Here is a 24,923-nt window from a genome sequence, read left to right on the forward strand (position 1 = left end):
GCTTAATCTTCTCCCGAATGGTGGTCTGAGAAGAAAAAAGATTACCTCCAATTTCACTTCCTTGCTTCGCACCCAGCAATACTTTGACTCTCAACAGTTGGAGTCTTTCCATTGTGAACAAAGGCAGCTTGTGTGGGAGCAAAGCCAGCTGCTTTGGGTGCAGACCTAGGAGCAGAGTGCAGAGGAGAATGAGGCAAAGAGTTGTGTCTTCAAAAATCACATAATCGGGATTTGCTAAGAGTTTACTTTTCAGTGTGGGAGATTGGAAAAGAGGAACAAATCTTAGGTTTTTTGAATGTTGGGTTTGGGAATAGGAAGGAAAATCGAAAACTGTAGACTTTGTCCATAAATGTTAGTGCTGGAACCCCACTCTAAAAACTTCGTTCATTTGGAAAACACCTCCCTTCGCCCAGAAACACACACACACACGATGGGCACCGAGTAGTCTTGAAAGACAGGACAATATCACCAGACCTGAGAAGAAGCTAAAGAGCCAGAGGGAAAAAGTCAGAAGTGGACTACCTGGAAGGAGGGATAGACAAGAGACCAAACTAAAGGAAACTAAGGTAGGGGCTGAAAACAAGTACCATTTTCTTTTCTTTTTTTTTTTGAGACCGAGTCTCGCTCTGTCGCCCAGGCTGGAGTGCAGTGATGCGATCTCGGCTCACTGCAAGCTCTGCCTCCTGGGTTCAGGCCATTCTCCTGCCTCAGCCTCCCGAGTTGCTGGGACTACAGACGCCCACCACCACACCCGGCTAATTTTTTGTATTTTTAGTAGAGACAGGGTTTCACCGTGTTAGCCAGGATGGTCTTGATCTCCTGACGTCGTGATCCGCCCGCCTCGGCCTCCCAAAGTGCTGGGATTACAGGCGTGAGCCACCGCGCCCGGCACAAGTACCATTTTCAACATTAACTGATGCCTTGGCTTCATACTATGATGCTATGTTGTGTTTTACTATGACCTCAGAGTGAATGAAAGAGGAAAATGGAGCTAGTTGAAATTTCTGGCCAAACTAGACAGATTTTGAGACATTAAGTTATCTCAAATCAAGAAATCGCCCTAATGAGAATTTCAGTAACCTCAGGAATTGAAGGTACATGCATCCCCACCCCCACCCCCCTTTTTGAGACATAGTCCCGCTCTGTAGCCCAGGCTGCAGTGCAGTGGTGCGATATCGGCTCATCGCAACCTCCGCCTCCCAGGTTCAAGGGATTCTCCCGCCTCAGCTTCCGGAGTAGCTGGGACTGCTGGGGCCCACCACCACGCCCGGCTAATTTTTGTATTTTTAGTAGAGACGGGGTTTCGCCATGTTGGCCAGGCTGGTTTCGAACTCCTGACCTCAGGTGATCCGCCCGCCATGGCCTCCCAAAGTGCTGGGATTACAGGGGTGAGCCACCGCGCCCGGCCTTTTTCTTTATTTTTAAAGTTTTATCCCATTCCTGTTGAACCATTCCTGATTTAAAAGTTGGAAACGTGGTGAACCTAGAAGTATTTATTGCTGGGTTTGTCTTCAGGTTCTGTTACCCGGTTTTCTAGTTCCCGACCTTGTCTGGGTTACTCCGCAGCTACTTTTGCATTACAATGGCCTTGGTGAGACTGGCAGACGGGATTAACTGAGAATTCACAAGGGCGGGGGGTGTGCCCGCCAGGAGGGGTGGGTCTAAGGGTGATAGAGCCTTCATTATAAATCTAGAGACTCCAGGATTTTAACGTTCTACTGGACTGAGCTGGTTGCCTCCTGTTATTGTGTAGGCGACTCACTTTATCCTGACTTCTTGATACTTCTGCTTCTGGAGGTCATATTTCTCTAACATCTTCCAGAAAAGTCTTAAAGCTGCCTTAACCTTTTTTCCAGTCCACCTCTTACATTTTTTTCTCCTCTTCCTCAATACTAACATGAGTGTGGATCCAGCTTGTCCCCAAAGCTTGCCTTGCTTGGAAGCATCCGACAGTAAAGAATCTTCACCTATGCCTGTGATTTGTGGGCCTGAAGAAAACTATCCATCCTTGCAAATGTCTTCTGCTGAGATGCCTCACACGGAGACTGGTAAGAAAGACATTTATCCTTGAAAGGCCAAGTTACTTAAGGGAAAAGAGAAGGAGAGAGGGTTAAGGGATCATTTCCCTCTTGAGCAATGATAGACCACTATTATAAGCAAGTGTTATTATCAACTAATCCTCTGGAAACTCCTCTTTCAATTGTAACTTGGTAGCACCTGTCCTTTTCCCATGTCCCAGGTCTCAGGATTATGCACTGAGTTGAAGGACACAGAATTTGGCAGTTGAACAGTGCAGTAAATTTGAGAACCTATGGGCTTAGGCATGGTGGAAACAAAGTTAAATGAAGGTGATGCGCACACCTTCACATAGCACTGGACACACAGCTATAGAAGATGTTACTGCTAATTAACCAGAAGACCTAACATCATAGCTCAGGGACGAGCATGATGTTTTTGTTTTGCCAACAATGGCATGGCAGATCACGATGAGATTTCTGTAATTAATATATAATTTGTGTAATTCTTTCTACGTCACTAACGGCTGGCTCTTCTCCATTCTCTGGGTTTGTGGATGTTACCGGGCAGCTCTGAGTTTGGGAGCACCTCCCATGTTTACTTCTCCTAAGTCCTGGGAAGTGTTGACCCAACTTTACCGTAAAGATAATTCTAGAAAGTTTAATCTACTGACAGTCAAACAGAACGTAGCTAGAAGTCCAGTTTGCCTCCAAAACCTGTGCTAGTACTCGGGCTTCTGATTGGTAGCTGCAAGGGGTGGGGGATACTCGGGATACTCATTAAGCCACTACCACTTTTTTGAAAAATCAATTTTTCAGTAGTTTTCAAAAACTTAAGAATGAACCAACTTTACCAAGAATGCCATTGGTAACACTGACACTGTAAAATAGCTTAAAAAGTGCATTTACATTATGACTAATGTTGCAAAGAGTAGGTTGTGGAAAAGGAGTAAGTAAACACGATTGCTATATTTGAGCCTTAGATTTGAATGTCACCCTGCTTTTCTCTTTTTGAGAGTCAGGGACTCGCTGTGTTACACGGGCTGGAGTGCAATGGTATGACCATGGATCACTGTAGCCTCAACCCTGGGCTCAAGTGATCCTCTTGCCTCAGCCTCCCAAGTACTAGGATGAGAGGCGTGTGTCACTATACCCCTCTAATTTAAAAATTCTTTTTGTAGAGACAGGGTCTCACTTTGTAGCTCGGGCTGGTCTTGAACTCCTGACCTCAAGCCATCCTCCACTCTCAGCTTCCAAAGTCGCTGGGATTACAGGCGTTGACCTACCCGCATTGCTATTCACCCAGTTTTTCAAAACTTTGCATTAATGTTCTTGTCTTTATACTTTTTTTCTTTTTTTTTTTTTTGAGACAAGGTCTTACTGTTGCCCAGGCTGGAGTGCAGTGGCGCGATCTCGGCTCACTGCAACCTCCGCCTCCCAGATTCTGGTGATTCTCCTGTCTCAGTCTCTCGAGTAGCAGGATTACAGGCGCATGCCACCACGCCCGGCTAATTTTTGTATTTTTTAGTAGAGACGGGGTTTCGCTATGTTGGCCAGGCTGGTCTCAAACTCCTTACCCCAACTGATCCACCTGCCTCGGCCTCCCAAAGTGCTAGAATTACAGGCTGAGCCACTGCGCCTGGCCACCTTTATAATTTCAGACGTTAAAAATAACAGTGCTGGGTTTGGGAATGAGCAAGTGGGCGTGTTTTCTTTAGCACACATCAAGTGACAGTTTATATAACTAGCTAATATTTAGGATTTTCCCCAATTCTAATCATTAGTTGAAAGGCTTCCTCTGCTTTTCAGATCTCCTTGCAAGACACAAGAGATTGTGAATTTTGCTGTTTTAGAGCCTGTCCATTTGTTCTGTGACTGCAGGTTAGAATTGAGAGATAAACACTGGGAAAACTAGGTATTCATTTCTAGTTATAAAATCAGTATATGCCAGGCCCTATGTTAGAGAATTTCAATTGGTTACCTCGTTTAAATAAATAAATAAAAATTTTTGGAGATGAGGTCAGAGCTAGTAAACGGAAGGCCTGGATGGAAACAGAAACTTATGCAAATTCACATATCATGCTGGTCGTAGCATTAAGAACTGGGCAGTCAGTCGCGGGTTTTTTATTTTTTGAGACACAGTCTCACTCTGTCGCCCAGGCTAGAGTGCAGTGGCAGGATCTCAGCTCACTGCAATCACTGCCTCCCGGGTTCAAGCGATTCCTCTGCCTCAGCCTCCCCAGTAGTTGGGATTACAGGCATGTGCCACCACTCCTGGCTAATTTTTGTAATTTTTAGTAGACATGGGGTTTCACCATGTTGGCACACTGGTCTTGAACTCTTGACCTCAAGTGATCCGCCCAACTTGGCCTCCCAACGTGTTGGGATTACAGGCGTGAGCCATCACACCTGGCCGAGGTGCTGGTTTTATTGAATCCCCAGAATCATGTCATTTAAGCAATCACGAAGGTGTTGATGAAGATCATAAACAGAAAGTGATTTAGGGTGAGATGCAATAGGTGAAAATTGGTGGATATCTATTCTGACCTATTAACACCCAGTGTGGGGACTTTTGAGCATCAGTTTAAAGTAAAACGTGGTAGCGCCGGCCCGGCGCGGTGGCTCACGCCTGTAATCTCAGCACTTTGGGAGGCCGTGGCAGGCGGATCATGAGGTCAGGAGTTCGAGACCAGCCTGACCAACATTGAGAAACCCTGTCTCTACTAAAAATACAAAATTAGCCGGGCGTGATGGTGCATGCCTGTAATCCCAGCCCCTCCAGAGGCTGAAGCAGGAGAATCGCTTGAACCCGGGAGGTGGAGGTTGTGGTGAGCAGAGACTGCGCCATTGCACTTCAGCCTGGGCAACAAGAGCGAAACTCCATCTTAAAAAAAAAAAATGTGGTATCTTAAAAAAAAAAATGTGGTTAAAAAAACCGCTTAGCAATGCATTGGCCACTCTTGTAGATCTCTCCCAACGCGGTCTATTATATACAAAATGGAGATACTGATAAGACTTCTTGGATGAATACTGTACAAAGCTTGCCAAAGTGCCAGGGCTGGTTAAGAAGTTGCTTCTTATTACTTAGATCTGGGTCTCTGGGAATTATCAAAGTACTTTGAAAACACTTTTTTTAACAGGGTATTTTAATATTTGAAAAAAGTTTTAGACAAAAGTGTCCTTTTATTTGTTCCCGACAGTCTCTCCTCTTCCTTCCTCCATGGATCTGCTTATTCAGGACAGCCCCGATTCTTCCACCAGTCCCAAAGGCAAACAACCTACTGCTGCAGAGAATAGTGCCACAAAAAAGGAAGACAAGGTCCCGGTCAAGAAACAGAAGGCCAGAACTGTGTTCTCTTCCGCCCAGCTGTGTGTACTCAATGATAGATTTCAGAGACAGAAATACCTCAGCCTCCAGCAGATGCAAGAACTTTCCAACATCCTGAACCTCAGCTACAAACAGGTAGGCTTGTTTTGTTGTTGCAATGAGGTGAACAAAAATTAGACTAATTTGCATGGCTAAGATCTCTGTGGATGCACATAGATTTGTGTTCTATGTGTCAGCACATCGCCTCCTGCAAATAATTTAAGTATGAAGATGAAATGCTTTCGTAACTTTCTTCACCTCTTTCTTTCCTTAAATATTCTATTACGTGAATGTGTCATAATTTGACCACTTTCCTGCACAGACCAATATTGTGAAAATCTTTCCAACGTTTCCTTAATAAAAAAAGAAGTATGTAACTCCACTTTCCATGTTAGGAGGAGAATCCCTAACACACTGGTTCTCATTAAAATACAAACTTTATTTTTTTCCTTTTTTTTCTTTCTGCCAGCAACCTCCAGCTTGTTTTGTTTTTATCTGTGTGCACTTGCTTACTAAGTCTAATCATTGTTCATTATTTATTGGCCATTTTCTTTCATTAATGGGCTTATCCTCTTCCAGCCTTTATTTCCTTTTTTTCTCTTGTTTATTTTTGAGATGGAGTCTCATTCTGTCGCCCAGACTGGAGTGCAATGGCCTCATAATGAGACATCATAATGACATTAGCATTACTTTGGCTGGTTTAAGTACAAATGAATGAAACCTCCACCTCCTGGGTTCAAGAGATTCTCCTGCCTCAGCCTCCCAAGTAGCTGGGATTACAGGTGTCCGCCACGATGCCTGGCTAATTTTATTGTATTTTTTAGTAGAAATGGGGCTTCACCATGTTGGCCAGGCTGGTTTTCAACTCCTGACCTCAAGTGATCCACCTGCCTCGGCCTCCTAAACTGCTAGGATTACAGGTGTGAGCCACCACACTTGGCCCTTGCCTTTATTTTCTATCCCAAAATGTTCATTTCTCTGTTTTTTTCTGAGACACTCTGGTTCTGTTGTCGCCCAGCTGGAGTGCAGTGATGCAATCTCGGCTCACTGAAACCTTAACTTCCCAGGTGCAAGCGATCCTCCCACCTCAGCCGCCTGAGAAGCTGGGACCACAGACATGCAGCATTACACCTAGCTAATTTTTTGTATTTTTGCAGAGGTGGTGTTTCCTCATGTTGGCCATCCTGTACTGAACTCCTGGGCTCAAGCAATCTGCCCGCCTTGGCCTTCCAAAATGTTGGGATTACAGGTGTGAGATATGGCGCCTGGCCAGGAATAAAAGTTAGCAATATACTTTGATTCACAGTACATCTGTAGGCCGGGCGCGGTGGCTCAAGCCTGTAATCCCAGCACTTTTGGGAGGCCGAGACGGGCGGATCACGAGGTCAGGAGATCGAGACCATCCCGGCTAACACGGTGAAACCCCGTCTCTACTAAAAAATACAAAAAACTAGCCGGGCGTGGTGGCGGGCGCCTGTAGTCCCAACTACTCGGGAGGCTGAGGCAGGAGAATGGCGTAAACCCGGGAGGCGGAGCTTGCAGTGAGCTGAGATCCGGCCACTGCACTCCAGCCTGGGCGGCAGAGCAAGACACCGTCTCAAAAAAAAAAAAAACAAAACAAAAAACAAAGTACATCTGTATTACTAATATTTTACAATTTCTGTCATTTTCCCCTGCAGGTGAAGACCTGGTTCCAGAACCAGAGAATGAAATCTAAGAGGTGGCAGAAAAACAACTGGCCAAAGAATAGCAATGGTGTGACTCAGGTAACAGGAAACTTTATTCTGTTCTTTCCTTTCAGTGATCTTTCAATCTTGTCCATCCCTGAAACACACAACACCAGTCACAGACAGTGCTGGTTGTCCTTGTACCCTTTCTGTTAATCCCTCCTTCTCTTTCAGAAGGCCTCAGCACCTACCTACCCCAGCCTCTACTCTTCCTGCCACCAGGGATGCCTGGTAAACCCGACTGGGAACCTTCCAATGTGGAGCAACCAGACCTGGAACAATTCATCCTGGAGCAACCAGACCCAGAACATCCAGTCCTGGAGCAACCACTCCTGGAACGCTCAGACCTGGTGCACCCAGTCCTGGAACAATCAGGCCTGGAACAGTCCCTTCTCTAACTGTGGAGAGGAATCTCTGCAGTCCTGCTTGCAGTTCCAGCCAAATTCTCCTGCCAGTGACTTGGAGGCTGCCTTGGAAGCTGCTGGGGAAGGCCTTAATGTAATACAGCAGACGACTAGGTATTTGAGTACTCCACAAACTGTGGATTTACTCCTAAACTACTCCACGAACATGCAACCTGAAGATGTGTGAAGATGAGTGAAATTGATAATTACTCAATTTCAGTCTGGGCACTGGCTGAACCTTCCTTTTCCCTCCTCCCCTCCCTGATAGGATTTTTCTCACTTGGAAACCACGTGTTCCGGTTTCCATTATGCCTATCCAGTCAGTTTGATGGAGGGTGGAGTATGGTTGGAGCCTAATCAGAGAGGTTTCTTTTTTTCCTATTGGATCTTCCTGGAGAAAAGACATTTTAATAACTTTGGCTGCTAAGGACAACATGATAAAAGCTGTCTCTGGCCATAGATAAGTAGATCTAATACTAGTTTGGATATCTTTACAGTTTAGAATCTAACCTCAAGAATAAGAAATACAAGTACAAATTGGTGTGATGAAGATATTCCTATTGTTTGGGATTGGGAGGCTTTGCTTATTTTTTAAAAACCATTGAGGTAAAGGGTTCAGCTGTAACATACCTAATTGATCTCCTCACCCTCTTTGGCTCAGTTTTACTATATTCCCTAATTTGTTGGTTATGCTAATCTTTGTAGAAAGAGGTCTTGTATTTGCTGCATCATAATGACATTAGTACTACTTTAGTCGGTTTAAGTACAAATGAATCAAACAACTATTTTTCCTTGAGTTGATTTTACCCTGATTTCACGTAGTGTTTCGATAAGTAAATATATGCTTAAACATAAATCTTTGTTAAAATTTTTGGTTGGTGTGAAGAAGGAAATTAACTGAGGAGATTGTTGTCTTAGAAATAGATAGAAATAGCTGAGCATGGTGGCCCATGCCTGTAGTCCCAGCTACTTGGGAGGCTGAGGCAGGAGAATCACTTGAACCTGGTAGGTGGAGGCTGCAGTGAGCCGGTATCACACCATTGCACTCCAGCTTGGGCGACAAGAGCAAAACTCCATCTCAAAAATAAATAAATAAATAAATAATAAACAAATATGCCAGTTTTAGAAAAAAGGGCACTTACATGCATTGTAGCTAGTCTACAAATACACAATGGGTTATTTCAGCATATGAATCTATAATTGATGCCAACATTTAAAGTTTCATCAGAGGCCAATATGCAAGTAAATTCTTTTTTTTTTTTTTTTTTTTTTTGAGACAGAGTCTCGCTCTGTCGCCCAGGCTGGAGTGCAGTGGCCGGATCTCAGCTCACTGCAAGCTCCGCCTCCCGGGTTCACGCCATTCTCCTGCCTCAGCCTCCCGAGCAGCTGGGACTACAGGCGCCCGCCACCTCGCCCGGCTAGTTTTTTGTATTTTTTAGTAGAGACGGGGTTTCACGGGGTTAGCCAGGTTGGTCTCGATCTCCTGACCTCGTGATCCGCCCGTCTCGGCCTCCCAAAGTGCTGGGATTACAGGCTTGAGCCACCGCGCCCGGCTGCAAGTAAATTCTAAGGCTAGTTGAAATAGTTTTATGTTCTCACCTTAAGAGCAGCTACGCGGGCATCAGTGAATTATACTAATAATCCTTTACTGTCCTTTTCCCATCTTGTGCCTGCCCTAAATGTATCTGATCTGATAGCACTTCCCTTCACTCTGAAGCAGCATGATGCAGGTGACGAGAGTGGTTTTTTCCAGTCTTTTCGCTCATTATTTCCCCAATTGTCCAATGTTGCTCTCTAAGACTATCCAATCTGATTATCTAGATATTGGCCAAGAGAAAAGAAGTAAGGTATAGTTGCCAGTGTTCGTTTTTTTTTTGTTTTGTTTTTTGAGACGGAGTCTCTGTTGCTCAGGCTGGAGTGCAGTGGAGCAATCTTGGCTCAGCGCAACCTCCGTCTCGCAGGTTCAAGTGATTCTGCTGCCTCAGCCTTCCAAGTAGCTGGGACTACAGGTGCGAGCCACCACGCCCAGCTAATTTTTGTATTTTTAGTAGAGACGGGGTTTCACTGTGTTGGCCAGGCTGGTCTTGAACTCCTGACCTCGTGATCCACTTGCCTTGGCCTCCCAAAGTGTTGGGATTACGGGCATGACCCACTGCACCTGGCCTATTGTTTGTTTTTTATAAACAGTCTCGCTCTATTGTCCAGGCTGGGGTGCAGTGGCGCAACTTTTTTTTGTTTTTTGTTTTTGTTTTTTTTTTGAGACGAAGTCTCGCTCTGTCTCCCAGGCTGGAGTGTAGTGGCACGATATTGGCTCACTGCAACCTCCGCCTCCTGGGTTCAAACAATTCTCCTGCCCCAGCCTCCTGAGTAGCTAGGATTACAGGCGCCTGCCACCCCGCCTGGCTAATCTTTTTTTTTTTTTTTGGTATTTTTAGTAGAGATAGGGTTTCACCATGCTGGCCAGGCTGATCTTGAACTCCTGACATCGTGATCTGCCCGCCTCAGCCTCCCAAAGTGCTGGGATTACAGGCGTAAGCCGCCATGCCTGGCACAAATTTTTTTTTTTTTAATACAGAGTCTTGCTCTGTCACCAGGCTGGAGTCAGTGGTGCAATCTCAGCTCACTGCAACTTCCACCTCCCAGGTTCAAGCGATTCTCCTGCCTCAGCCTCCTGCGTAGCAGGGATTATAGGTGCCCGCCACCATGCCCAGCTTTTTGCTACTTTTAGTAGAGATGGGGTTTCACCATGTTGGCCAGGATGGTCTCGATCTCTTGACCTTGTGATCCACCCACCTTGGCCTCCCAAAGTGCTGGGATTACAGGTATGAGCCACCGTGCCCAGCAGTTTTTTTTTTTTTTTTGAAACGGGCACAGCATGGAGTGCAGTGGCACAATCTGGACTCACTGCAACCTACACCTCCCAGGTTCAAGTGATTCTTTTTCCTGCCTCAGCCTCTCTAGTAGCTGGCAGTAGATATGGGAATTTGCCATGTTGGCTAGGCTGGTCTGGAACTCCTGACCTCAGGTGATCCACCTGCCTTGGCCTCCCAAAGTGCTGGGTTTACATGTGTGAGCCACTGCACCCAGCCTTTTTTTTTCTTTGTTTTTTCTAAATGGCTCTTGCTTTGTCCCCAGGCTTTTGAGGACAGTGGTGTGATCATAGCTCACTGCAGCCTCAACCTTCAGGGCTCAAGCAACCCTTCTGCCTCAGCCTCCCAAGTAGCTGGGATTATTAGGTACCAGCCAGGGCATTTTGCTCAAAGGTAGTTTCTGCTACAACATAAAGGACAATTCATTTCAAGTGTCAGATACTTCAGCTGCGTGCCAAGCCCTGTTTGTTATGGACCGAGGAGATAATAGGAAGTACTGCTTGAGCAACTAAAATAGTATGAAAATTCCATTCTCCAAGTCACTACTTCACACTCTTACGAGTTGAGAAAATTTGAGTATGACTTGTAAAGACCCCGTTGCCTATACTTGGCTTTTTAACTTTAAACACCTTATATTTTAAATGTATGAGAAAAGAAAGAATGCCTGTAACAGATTTAAACCAGGACTTTTTGTTGTTGTTGTTGTTTTATTTTCAAGCAGGGTCTCTCTCTGTTGCCCGTGCTGAAGTGTGCAGTGGCATGTTCTCGGCTCACTGCTACCTCGACTTCCAGGGCCCAGGTTGATCTTTCACCTCAGCCTCCCGAATACCTGGGACTATACGCATGCACCGCCACACCTGGCTAATTTTCGCATTTTTAGTAGAGACAAGGTTTCACCATGTTGGCCAGACTGGTCTCAAACTCCTGGGCTCAAGAGATCCAATCACCTCAGCCTCCCGAACTGCTGGGATTACAGGCATGAGACACAACGTCCAGCCAGAATTTTTTTTAAAGATGGTGTGTAAGTAACTTTTTTTTTTGAGATCGAGTCTAGCTCCGTCACTCAGGCTGGAGTGCAGTGGTGCGATCTTGGCTCGGTGCAACCTCTGCCTCTCTGGTTCAAGCAATTCTCCTGCCTCAGCCTCCCACGTAACTGGGACTACAGGCCCCTACCACCAAGCCCAGCTACTTTTTGTTTTTTTAATTTTTAATTTATTTTTTGAGACAGTTTTTGCTCTTTTTGACCAGGCTGGAGTACAATGGTGCGATCTCGGCTCACTGCAACCTCTGCCTCCTGGGTTCAAGCAATTCTGCCTCGGCCTCCTGAGTAGCTGCGATTACAGGCACCCAACACTACACCTGGCTAATTTTTGGTATTTTTAGTAGAGACGGGGTTTCACCATGTTGGCCTGCCTGGTCTTGAACTCCTGACCTCGGGTGATCTGTCTGCCTCGGCCTCCCAAAGTGGTGGGATTACAGGCATGAGCCACCGCGCCTGGGCATCAATTTTTTTTTTTTGAGATGGAACTTTGCTTTTGCTGCCCAGACTGGAGCACAATGGTGCAGTCTCTACTCACTGCAACCTGCACCTCCCAGGTTCAAACGATTCTCTTGCCTCAGCCTTTAGAGTGGCTGGGATTACAGGCATGTGCCATCACGCCCGGCTAACTTTTTGTATTTAGTAATTAGAGACGGGGTTTCACCATATTGACCAGGCTGGTCTCGAACTCCTGATCTCAGGTGATCCACCCTCCTCAGGCATGATTACAGGCATGAGGCACCGCGCTGGCCTTATTTTTTATTTTTTTAAGACGGGCTTACTCTGCTGCTCAGACTGGGGCTCTGTGGCACCATTTCACCTCACTGCAGCCTTGTCTTCCGGGATTTAAGCAATCCTCCTACCTGAGTCTCTCAAATAGCCCAGGCTATAAGTGCACACCACCATGCCCAGCTAACTTTTGTGTTTTTAGGAGAGATGGGGTTTCCCCATGTTGGCCAGGCTGGTTTCAAACTCCTGAACTCAAGCAGTCTACTAGCCTTGGCCTCCGAAAGTGCTGAGATTACAGGCATGAGCCACCAGCCCAGCCCTGTATTATGTTTTCTGAAAGTTGTTGTTGTTTTTAATCACCCAGTAGTAATCTTCAACCTCTTGGCATGTAAGAATTTAGAGATCTATTTGGAATAATCTTTAAAGTAACAGTAATAACTACAGTCAAAAGCAGTAAGATTAGTGGGCCAGGTGCTGTGGCTCACACCTGTAATCCCAGCACTTTGGGAAACCAAGGCAGGTGAATCATCTGGGGTCAGGAGTTCGAGATTAGCATGGCCAATAAGGTGAAACCCTGTCTCTACTAAAAATACAAAAATTAGCTAGAGGTTTTGCCTTGCGCCTGTAATCTCTTGAACCCAGGAGATGGAGGTTGCAGTGACCCAAGATCATGCCACCCCACTCCAGTCTGGGCGACAGAGTGTCACTGTCTCAAAATAAAAATAAATATAATAGGAGATTAGGCAAAAAGGATAGTAAGTTCATGTGCCGGGCTCTCTGTTTCACATTTCTTCCTTTCCCTTAGAAAATTTTGCTTTTTCTTGTCCCAAAAGGAGGTGTGTATTCTAATACTATATTTTAGTAGCTTTACCATATTTTAGTTTTTAAAATTCATTTTCTTGATTTTTCAGCTTTCATTTCCATTTCAGTTTGTACCGAAGGAGAGAAGCATGGATTGAGTTTGCCTGGGTTTTGTGAATTTCATAATATAAATTTGAAACTCAGAAGTGGGAGGTATACAGGCCTTGATTAGTGAATTTCAAGCTCGGTTCTCGGGGTGAAGGACAAGGTTAGTTTTACTCCAAATAATCCTACCATTCAGAAAACCTGGTGTGTCTAAGGAAGAAAAAACAAGTTGTGACTACAAACCTAAAAGTAAAGGCAAACAACTGCCAGACCGAGGCAGGAAAGTGGGGGAGAGCCCTTGGTAAATATTGCATGCCTCCTGGGGCCCCCATGGACTTTGACTGAAGGGAGAGATGAAGGGAATTTGTTAAAGAAAGAAGTCACTGGGACAGACAAAAGCTTCTGGCACAGGAAGTTAGTTCGACTAAGGATACTGAAATGTAGGAATTTGAATGGGTTCCTGGGTGTGAGGTTGCAGTGAAACTTGATTGAAAAGAAGCTGCCGGTGGTGAGTCTCTCCTTAAGCTATTCCTGGCTTCTGGATAGTTGGCGTAAACTCAGGTAAACTCAGGTCCTCGAATAAAGTGTCCTTGAGAATTTTAAAAGGCTAAGCACCTGGGAAATTACTTAAATGCAATGGTAGCACTACCTCCAATGATACTACCAAGCAAGCTATTAGGAAACGGAGTAGGCCGGGCGCGGTGGCTCAAGCCTGTAATCCCAGCACTTTGGGAGGCCGAGACGGGCGGATCACGAGGTCAGGAGATCAAGACCATCTTGGCTAACACGGTGAAACCCCGTCTCTACTAAAAAATGCAAAAAACTAGCCGGGCGTGGTGGCTGGCGCCTGTAGTCCCAGCTACTCGGGAGGCTGAGGCAGGAGAATGGCGGGAACCCGGGAGGCAGAGCTTGCAGTGAGCCGAGATCCGGCCACTGTACTCCAATCTTGGCGACAGAGCGAGACTCCGTCTCAAAAAAAAAAAAAAAAAGGAAACAGAGAAGCTCGCCAGTCGAATTAGAATACTAGAATCGTATTAAATCAATTAAATACATGCAACAAAACACAGGCAAAAAGATGGGAATCATAAATCCATTTAGGATAAGGTGCATGTAGCGTAGAAAGGGTAGATATGTCCTCTGATACACTGGTGTAGTCACAAGAGCTAAGGACAAGAACCAAGGGTGAGAATTTGAGATTCATTTAGGGCCAGGAATCTGCAGAACAGATGTACCTGGAACATGGGTGTGAATGTGCTCTTATCAGAGAGACAAAGGGGCAGGTATTCCTGGCCACAAAAGTAGCTCTCCTTGGTTCATTGAGCAGCTATGAAATTTATTTGCAGGTGGGTCATGGTGTCTCATGCTTGTAATCTTAACACTTTGGGAGGCCGAGGTGGGTGGGTCACCTGAGGTCAGGAGTTCAAGACCAGCCTGGGCAATGTGGCAAAACCCCATCTCTACTAAAAATACAGAAAGTACCCAGGCATGGTGGCAGGTGCCTATAATCCCAGTTACTCAGGAGGCTGAGGCAGGAGAATTGCTTGAACCTGGGAGGCGGAGGTTGCAGTGAGCTGAGATCGCGCCATTGCACGCCAGTCTGTGAGACTGAGCATGACCCGGTCTTCGGAAAGAAAAAAAACAGTGAAAAGTAAAATGAGTTCCAATTTGGAGGTAAATACCTTTAAGAGTACCTTAGATTTACATAGTACTGGGCCGGGCGCAGTGGCTCACATCTGTAATGCCAGCACTTTGGGAGGCTGAGGCTGGTGGATCACAAGCTCAGGAGTTTGAGATCAGCCTGACATGGTGAAACCTTGTCTCCACTAAAACACAAAAATTAGCTGGTCATGGTGGCACATGCCTGTAATCTTAACCACTCAGAAGTCTGAGGCAAGGAGAATCACTTGAACCTGGTAGGTGGAGGTTGCAGTGAGCTGAGATTGTGCCACTGCACTCGAGACTGGGCAACAGAGAAAGACTCAAAAAAAAAAAAATTTCCACAGCACTCAATTACATAGGAACATGTTTATAAACCGTATTTCACTTGAACCTTAAGCTGTACTCTGAGGTTAACGACCATTTGTGGGTTAAGAATCTAAAGCTCTTTTTTTTTTAAGACCAGTCAAGTGCAGTAGGGAGAAGTGGGAAAGAGGTAGAACAAGGATTTTGATCTGTAATTCACTGTGAACAAACAATTGAGGTAACTCACTACCTTCAGACGAGGCTGGAAGTTTTTATTTATTTAGAGACTGAGTTTGGGCTTGTTACCCAGGCTGGAGTGCAATGGCGGGATCTCGGCTCACTGCAACCTCCATCTTCCGGGTTCAAGTGATTCTCCTCCCTCAGCCTCCTGAATAGCTGGAATTACAGGTGTCCGCCGCCACTCCCAGCTAATTTTTATAATTTTAGTAGAGATGGTGTTTCACCATGTTGGCCAGGCTGGTCTGGAACTCCTGACCTCAGGTGATCCTCCCGCCTCTGCCTCCCAAAGTGCTGGAATTACAGGCATGAGCCACTGCACACAGCCACATTATGTATTTAAATTTTGCTTTAAATTTAAAATTTGAATTTTAACTTTTAAACTAAAATTTAAGTTTTAACATTTAAACTGAAATTTAACTTAAATTAAAAATTAAAAATTAAATTTAAATTAAAAGAATTAAAAACCCTGTTACCCAGACTGGAGTGCAGTGGTACATTCATGACTCACTGCAGCCTCAATCTCCCAGGCTCAAATGATCCTCCTGCCTCGACCACCTCAGTAACTGGGGCTGTAGGTGCACGCCACCACACCCAGCTGATTTTTTTTTTTTTTGAGACGGAGTCTTGCTCTGTCACCCAGGCTGGAGTGCAGTGGCCGGATCTCAGCTCACTGCAAGCTCCGCCTCCCGAGTTCAGGCCATTCTCCTGCCTCAGCCTCCCGAGTAGCTGGGACTACAGGCGCCTAACACCTCGCCTGGCTAGTTTTTTTTTTTTGTATTTTTTAGTAGAGACGGGGTTTCACCATGTTAGCCAGGATGGTCTCGATCTCCTGACCTCGTGATCCGCCCGTCTCGGCCTCCTAAAGTACTGGGATTACAGGCTTGAGCCACCACGCCTGGCCCAGCTGATTTTTAAAATCTTTTTTTGTAGAGACAGGGCTCTTGCTATGTTGCCCAGGCTGGTCTTGAATTCCTGGGCTCAAGTGATCCTGTCACCTGGGCCTCTCAAAGTGCTGAGATTACAAACATGAGCCACTGCATCTGGCTTCAGTAATAATTTTTATAGAAGAAAAAAGCCAAGAGCTTAAGCGACATGCCAAAGGTAGTACTGGTTGTATGTGGTAAAATCTGGATTCAAGCCCTTAATTGCTTGACTACAAAGCCCCAGATGTTGCTCTCTGTTGCACTATGTTACATAGCTTTGAAGTAACCCCAGAAACTTACATAGTTTTATGTGGAGTGACCTCCCCTCTTCCTTCTAGTCTGATGTCTTATCAGACACCATATGTGAGAACTTGGAGTGAACTCAAGTTTCCCTCAAGAATGTTAACGTCAAATTCAATCAGACCCAACCCCAAAGGTGGACGTTTTGACTTCAACTACTGAACTTCAAAAATACATATAAACTCAAGAGTTTGACAGACGCTTTGAGAGCCTAGGTAGTAACAGGGTTAAACTTTGTTGATCGCTTCTCAGAAAATCAAGAGTGCATGCTATAGGCAGGTGTGGCAGCTCACACCTGTAATCCCAACACTTTGGGAAACTGAGACGGGTGGATTGCTTGAGCCCAGGAGTTTGAGACCAGCCTGGGCAGCATAGTGAGACCCCAGCTCTACAAAAAATACAAAAAAAAAAAAAAAGTGGCCAGTTATGTTCATGCACACCTGTAGTTCTAGCTACTTTGGAGACTGAGGCAGGGTGATCCCTTGAGCCCAGGATTTCGAGGCTGCAGTGAGCCTGTGCGGCACATGAAGACTTCTGGGTTTTTTTTGTTCTTTTGTTTTTGTTTTTTTGATGAGTGTGCTCTCTAATATGCTGCACTTTGCACTCAGCCCTCTTCTAGCCCCTGGGAGCTCAGCCTACAATAGGAAGATACTCTGTTAGCCTTGAAGCTAATCTTTATTTTTCTTTATTTTATTTTATTTTATTTTATTTTTTGAGATGGAGTCTCGCTGTGTCACTCAGGCTGGAGTGCAGTGGCGCAATCTCGGCTCACTGCAACCTCTGCTTCCCAGGTTCAAGCAATTCTGCCTCAGTCTCCCGAGTAGCCGGAGACCACAGGCACACGCCACCATGCCCGGCTAATTTTTGTATGTTCAGTAGAGGCAGGGTTTCACCATGTTGGTCAGGCTGGTCTCCAACTCCTGATCTCGTGATCCGCCTGCCTCAGCCTCCCGAAGTGCTGGGGTTACAGGCATGAGCCACCATGCTCAGCTTTTTTTTTTTGAGATGAACTATTTCTCTGTCTCCTAGGCTGGAGTGTAGTGGCTCACTGCAACCTCCATCTCCCGGGTTCAAGCAATTCTCCTACCTTAGCCTCCTGAGTAACTGGGATTACAGGTGTGTGCCACCACACCCAGGTAATTTTTGTATTTTTAGTAGAGATGGGGTCTCAGAAAAAGAGAGAGAGGATGGTAGTATAAGATGGTATACACTAAAGAAACACTAAAATAGGGTAGGCAAATATGAGCCTTTAAAAACTTTAAGGAGTAACATACTTAGATTTGCATTTTAGATTGCTCTCCCTGTACTATGGGAAGGTATCGGAAGGGAGCAAGACCAGAGATTAGTCTATTTAAATGATTATGCCTATTTATAAGGGCCTAGATTAGCATTCATTAGGAAACAGTGTGTTGCGTATGACAGAAGTAAGGAGATGATCAAAGAATGATTTCATAGCTGGATGTGGTGGCTCATGTCTGTAATCCTAGAACTTTGGGAGGTCAAGGCGGGTGGATCACTTGAAGTCAGGAGTCTGAGACCAGCCTGGCCTATATGGTGAAACCCCTTCTCTACTAAAAACACAAAAACATTAGCTGGGCATGGTGGCAGGCACCTGTAATCCCAGCTGGTTTCAAGCAATCCACCTGCCTTGGCCTCCCAAAGTTTTGAGATTACAGGCATAAGCCACTGTTCCTGACTCAAGTATACTACCCTAATCAAAATGATTTTTGGAGGTTTTTTTTTTTTTCTTTCCTTCTTCAACAGCTATGTTAGAGATCGTGGAGTTTTTTTGTTTGCTTGTTTGTTTTGAGACGGAGTCTGGCTCTGTTGCCCAGGCTGGAGTGCAGTGGCGTGATCTGCTCACTGCAACCTCCACCTTCCAGGTTCAAGTGATTCTCCTGCCTCAGCCTCCCGAGTAGCTGGGATTACAGGCGTACACCACCACGCCTGGCTAATTTTTGTATTTTTAGTAGAGATGGGGTTTCACCATCTTGGCCAGGCTGGTCTTGAACTCCTGACCTTGTGATCCACCTGCCTTGGCCTCCCAAAGTGCTAGGATTACAGGTGTGAGCCACTGTACCTGGGCTTTTTTTTTTTTTTTTTTTTTTTTTCTTTTTAGATGGAGTCTTGCTCCTGTCTTGAAGGCTGGAGTGCAGTGGTATAATCTCGGCTCACTGCAACCTCTGTCTCCTGGGTTCAAGTGATTCTCCTGCTTTAGCCTTCCAAGTAGCTGGGATTGCAGGTGCCCTCCACCACACCCTGCTAATTTTGTTTTTGTTCTTATTTTTGTGCAATTGATTGTCAGCCCATTTTACACATTTTTCTAGAATTGGCCATTTCTCCAAGAAGCATTGGTTACTTTTAGCAAGGAAGAATATTTAGAGATCAAATCTGATCGCTGGTGTTGCTATAATTAAGGGTAGTTGCAGATACTGACTTTATGTGCAGGCAATTGGAAAGTCAGAAAAATCTCAGAAGTCTTTCTGTGACTTCTCCTCACACATTATCCAAAATTGACAGGAGCCCGTGGTTAAACTAACAATTTGGCAAAGCAAATGAGATCATTACAATTTGTCTCCCACAACTGGGTATAGTGGCATACATCTGTAATCCCAGTATTTTGGGGGGCCGAGGCTGAAGGATCACTTGAGGCCAGGAGTTTGACACCAGCCTGGTCAACATAGTAAAACTCCCTGTCTACAGAAAAATTTTAAAAATTAGCCAGGTGTGATGGTGCGTGGCCTTTGGTCCTAGCCAGTCAGGAGGCTGAGGCTAGAGGATTGCCCGAGCACAGGAGTTTGAGGCTGCAATGAGCTATGATTGTACCACTGCACTCCAGCCAGCCTGAGTGACAGAGGGAGACCCTGTCTCTAAAAAAATAGTAATAAAATAAAAAGATTTACCTCCAAAGTAAAAGACATGGCCTTCAGAAGAAGTTAAGAGAATTGTATGTGAATGGAAAACTAGCAGTTTCTGCTACATAGCAACCAGTGTATATCTGCTCTAGCACAACTACCACTAAATCAATTTTACAAGGTAGAGCGTCCAGGAATACTACCAAATATATATAGAAACTGCATATTTGATTAAGAATTCTAGTTTAGATCACTATATTATTAGTTAGAAAAACAGGCTGGGAACAGTGGCTCACGCCTATAATCCCAGCACTTTGGGAGGCTGAGGTGGGCAGATCATGAGGTCAGGAGTTCAAGACCAGCCTGGCCAACATGGAGAAACCCTGTCTCTATTAAAAATACAAAAATTAGCCGGGCGTGGTGGTGGACACCTGTAATCCCAGCTACTTGGGAGGCTGAGGCAGGAGAATCGCTTCAACCCGGGAGGTAGAGATTGCAGTGAGCAGAAATCATACCACTACACTCCAGCCTAGGCGACAGAGCAGGGCTCTGTCTCAAAAAAAAAAAAAAAGGAAAAACAAGGCACAAAACCATATGAATGATTTATTCTATTTGAATTAAAAAATACAAGCCACATAGATACAAACATTTTCTGGGAGGATAAAAATACGCCCCAAATTTACATTTCAGATGAATAGATAAATAATACATTATTTAGGAAATAGAAGTAACAATTCTCAGTTTGGGGGAAAGTTGATAGAGTCCTACTTCATTCTGGGTTACATGAAAGCTGGGTGCCATGGCTCACACCTGTAGTGCCAGCAATTTGAGAGGCTGAGGTGGGAAGATCACTTGAGCCCAGGAGTTCTAGACAAGGCTGGGCAACATAGCAAATTCCCATCTCTACAAAAAATAAAACAAATTAGCTGGACACAGTGGCACTTGCCTGTAGTCCCAGCTGCTTGGGAAGCTGAGGAGGGAGAATCAGTTGAGCCTGATGGTTGAGGCTGCAGTGAGCTGTGATTGTGCCACTGCACTCCAGCCTGAGCGACAGAGGAAGACCCTGTCTCAAAAAACAAACAAAAATAGGCTGTGCGAGGTTGCTCATACCTGTAGTCCCAGTATTTTGGCAGGCCGAGGTGGGTGGATCACTTGAGGCCAGAAGTTCAAGACCAGCCTGGCCAACATGGCAAAATCCCTTCTCTACAAAAAAATACAAAAATTAGCCGGGCGTGGTGGTGCATGCCTGTAGTCTCAGCTATTCGGGAGGCCGAGTCAGGAGAATCACTTGATTGAACCCAGGAGGCAGAGGCTGCAATCAGCTGAGATCATGCCACTGCATTCCAGCCGGGGAGACAGGTGTGAAACTCTGTTTCAAAAAAAAAAAAAAAAAAAACCAAAAAGAAAATACACACATTAAAATCCCAGCTCCACCATTATGACCTTGGGCAAATTATTTTGCAGCCTTTCAGGTATTCCCTTTTGTGTAAATAGAAATAATACTTGAAGTGATTTCTGTCATCTAATATGTATTTTGTCTAGCTCACAGAATATGTGCAATTAATGTCAGTTACCTGCATGGAAATGTTAAATGTGATCATCCTTCGATATACCCCTAGGAATGTATGCCAAGGCATTAATTTGACTATGTCAAAGCATTAATCAAACAACCACATACTCATTACAGCACTGTCGGTAATAGCTAAAAAATGTTTTATTTTTATTTATTTATTTTTTGAGGTGAAGTTTCAATCTGTCGCCAGGCTGGAGTGCAGTGGCGCGATCTCGGCTCACTGTAACCTCCACCTCCCGGGTTCAAGCAATTCTCCTGCCTCAGCTTTGCTAGTAGCTGGGACTACAGTTGGGCACCACCAAGCCCAGCTAATTTTTGTATTTTTAGTAGAGACGGGTTTTCACTATGTTGGCCAGGATGGTCTCGATCTCTTGACCTCGTGAATTGCCCACTTCGGCCTCCCAAAGTGCTGGAATCATAGGTGTGAGCCACCGTGCCCGGCCAAAAAATTTTTTAAAAATCTAAATGTCTATCAATAGGACTTTCCTTAAATGTGTTCTGATACACTGGAGTACTTATGTAGCCTAAAAAACAAAAAAGATGGCCGAGTGCAGTGGCTCACGCCTGTCATCCCAGCACTTTGGGAATCAGAGACTGGTGGAACACAAAGTCGGGAGTTTGAGACCAGACTGACCAACGTGGTGAAACCCCGTCTCTACTAAAAATACAAAAATAAGCCCAGCATGCTGACGAGTGCCTGTATCTCAGCTACTTGGCAGGCTGAGGCAGGAAAATTGCTTGAACCCGGGAGGCAGAGGTTGCAGTGAGCTGAGATCGCGCCACTGCACTCCAGCCTGGGCAACAGAGTGAGACCCTGTCTCAAAAAAACAAAACAAAACAAAAACAAAAAGGATGAGGCAGATTTAAATGTATAGGAAAATTCCATTATTAAGGTAGAAAAGCAGATTCATTTATAGGTTAAGGTGATCCCATTCATGTCATATATGGAGATAAATTAAGTGTGGAAAGATGGATACAGATATAGAAATGAAAGTAATAGTTATCTCTAGGAAATAAAATTAGGCATTTTTTGCTTTTTCTCTATTTTTAGAACATATCAGACAAAAATAATATATATATCTATTTGGAAAGCATAAGAGTAGCCTCTATGGAAATAAATAATTGCTAGTAAAAGAAACATTTCCATGAACATTTCTGAAATATGAAAATAACTCAAGTACTTGTACTATTACCTTTAGGCAAGCTAGAATACTGGAACTCTTGCTTTTGAAACACAGATTAGACTGTCTGTCTTTGGGCAAAGCCATAAGTCAATGTCAAGCTCACTTAGAGAGTCACACCCCCCTCTAGTGGTCTATCATGGCGCTGGGCTCACCAATCTCCCAGCTGTTTTACAATGTTAGGGAACTTTCCTTAATCATCACATATTCAGGGGCAAGGGAATGGATGCCCAGACATATTCTTCAATTACATGTGGTTCAAGATAGAAATCAATTGACAATGATGGATTGACAATGATGGGTCAGATATACTCAGATGTACTTGATGAAGTAGGAGGTCCACTAGATGGAATAAACTGGAGGCCCTATGGAAAAAAAAAATAGATTGAAAACCTTAGCAGAATAAGTGACACTGCTTTTACAAGTGATTCATAGTGGTTATAAACCAAGCCAGGAGGCAGACATAGAAATGTTCTTGGAAGAATGTGTTTAGGTATTGTAATGAAGATACAAATTTGCTGAGGACATTGAAAAAAAGAAATCTGTTGCTGTGGAGTTTAACTAAAAGTATATCAGACTCTTTTTTTTTTTTTTTTTTTGAGACAGAGTCTTGCTCTGTCATCGAGGCTGGAGTGCAATGGTGTGATCTTGGCTCACTGCAACCTCCGCCTCCTGGGTTCAAGTGATTCTCCTGCCTCGGCCTCCTGAGTAGCTGGGAAGTAGCTGGGATTACAGGCGCCGCCACCACGCCCAGCTAATTTTTAATTTTTGTATTTTTAGTAGAGACGGGGTTTCACCATGTTGACCAGGATGGTCTCAATCTCCTGATCTTGTGATCCGCCCACCTCGGCCTCCCAAAGTGCTGGGATTACAGGTGTAAGCCACTGCGCCCGGCCTCTTTCTCTTTTGTCACCTATTTAGCTTTAGAAAATTGGGTAGCAAGCCCACAGGTGTGTATGAACAGGGCCACGGTTGAATAAAGACAACAGAAGACAAGCTGAACAGAATGTCGGAGTCATAGGATTGGCTTCAGCTTCCCTCACAGTTTACAAGAGATCCTTGTGGAGATTTCTTTTTTTTTTTTTTGAGACGGAGTCTCGCTCTGTCACCCAGGCTGGAGTGCAGTGGCCGGATCTCAGCTCACTGCAAGCTCCGCCTCCCGGGTTCACGCCATTCTCCTGCCTCAGCCTCCCGAGTAGTTGGGACTACAGGCGCCTGCCACCGCGCCCGGCTAGTTTTTTGTATTTTTTAGTAGAGACGGGGTTTCACCGTTTTAGCCAGGATGGTCTCGATTTCCTGACCTTGTGATCCGCCCGTCTCGGCCTCCCAAAGTGCTGGGATTACAGGCTTGAGCCACCGCGCCCGGCCTTCTTGTGGAGATTTCATGGTCAAGGTCATGTGTTAGCTGAGGAAAATTCGGAATTTGTTAGAATCAGAACATCTAGCACAGCTATAGTATGGGACAGGTGTGGGGCATCCAGCAAGATGGCACCAAGGAGGTAGGCTCGTGGGATCTACCGCCAGTCTTTAGGAGTAGTTCACAGCCCGACACTTGTGGGGGTGATGTGAGCTAGTCATTTTGGATTGAAAGCTTGATGTTGTAAATATTATGTTGTGGAAATTCTGGATTCTCTTGTGTTCTTCTGCGCACTTTGTATTTTTGCTCTAGTAGGCAAAAACATGATCATCCCAGCAACGAGCAAGAGCTGATCTGTCTATCCTGATCTAGGGTCGTCTTCTGCTGCTTTTTGGCCTGAAGACTTACCTGTGCTTGCAAAATTCACTGGTCAGTCAGGAATTTGAGCAGAAAATATGATCAGACTTTTAGGAATGACTTTCTCTATGGTTTTTTTCCCCTCATTTTTAGTTGTTTTTGGTAGGATTCACTCATAATTTTTTTTTTTTTGAGATGGAGTCTCACTCTGTTGCCCAGGCTGGAGTGCAGTGGCGCGATCTCGGCTCACTGCAAGCTCCACCTCCTGGGTTCACGCTATTCTCCTGCCTCAGCCTCCCAAGTAGCTGGGACTACAGGCGCCCGCCACCACGCCTGGCCAAATTTTTTTTTTTTTTTTTTTTTTTTTTTTTAGTAGAGACGGAGTTTCACTGTGTTAGCCAGGATGGTCTTGGTCTCCTGACCTCATGATCCACCCACCTTGGCCTCCCAAAGTGCTGGGATTACAGGCATGAGCCACCATGTCCAGCCAATTCACTGCTAATTTCAAATTGCTCTGTTGGTCTTGGGCACTTCCAGCCATAAAATTTCAGCTTTCAGCACATGGCCCTGGGTTAACATTCCCCAGCACCATCATCAAAAAAGAAAAAAAATCAAATAATAGATTTCAGTTTTTTGTCACCTGAGCTGTGGAAGAGTGAGGAATACATTCAGTTTTTAAATCATTTTATTTTATTTATTTATTTATTTATTTTTGAGACGGAGTCTCGCTCTACCGCCCAGGCTGGAGTGCAGTGGCCGGATCTCAGCTCACTGCAAGCTCCGCCTCCCGGGTTCACGCCATTCTCCTGCCTCAGCCTCCCGAGTAGTTGGGACTACAGGCGCCTGCCACCGCGCCCCGCTAGTTTTTTGTATTTTTTAGTAGAGACGGGGTTTCACCGTGTTAGCCAGGATGGTCTCGATCTCCTGACCTCGTGACCCGCCCGTCTCGGCCTCCCAAAGTGCTGGGATTACAGGCTTGAGCCACTGCGCCCGGCCAATCATTTTATTTTTAACGTTACTTATTTTTATTACTTTTTTTCAGTTTACATTTGCATGAGCATTTAAATATTTTTTCTGTCTTTCTTTCTTTCTTTTTTTTTTTTTGAGACAGGGTCTGG

General features: G+C 45.0%; 1 protein-coding gene across 2 annotated transcripts; it reads left to right on the forward strand.

Moving 5' to 3' along the window:
- The first annotated feature begins 1,623 nt into the window (after positions 1-1,623).
- NANOG (Nanog homeobox) lies at positions 1,624-8,369 on the forward strand. Of its 2 annotated transcripts, none has more exons than XM_065523676.1 (4): positions 1,624-2,048; positions 5,216-5,478; positions 7,062-7,148; positions 7,287-8,369. In XM_065523676.1, exons 1-4 carry the CDS (start codon positions 1,898-1,900, stop codon positions 7,698-7,700), a joined length of 915 nt encoding a protein of 304 aa, XP_065379748.1. In that variant the 5' UTR covers positions 1,624-1,897; the 3' UTR covers positions 7,701-8,369. The 2 variants fall into 2 exon arrangements, with proteins under 2 accessions (XP_065379748.1, XP_045220601.2); XM_045364666.2 differs by having other exon boundaries at positions 1,644-2,048; positions 7,284-8,369.
- Positions 8,370-24,923: the final 16,554 nt, after the last annotated feature.

The sequence above is a fragment of the Macaca fascicularis genome, chromosome 11 (assembly GCF_037993035.2).
Source record: "Macaca fascicularis isolate 582-1 chromosome 11, T2T-MFA8v1.1".
Lineage (NCBI taxonomy): Eukaryota > Metazoa > Chordata > Mammalia > Primates > Cercopithecidae > Macaca > Macaca fascicularis.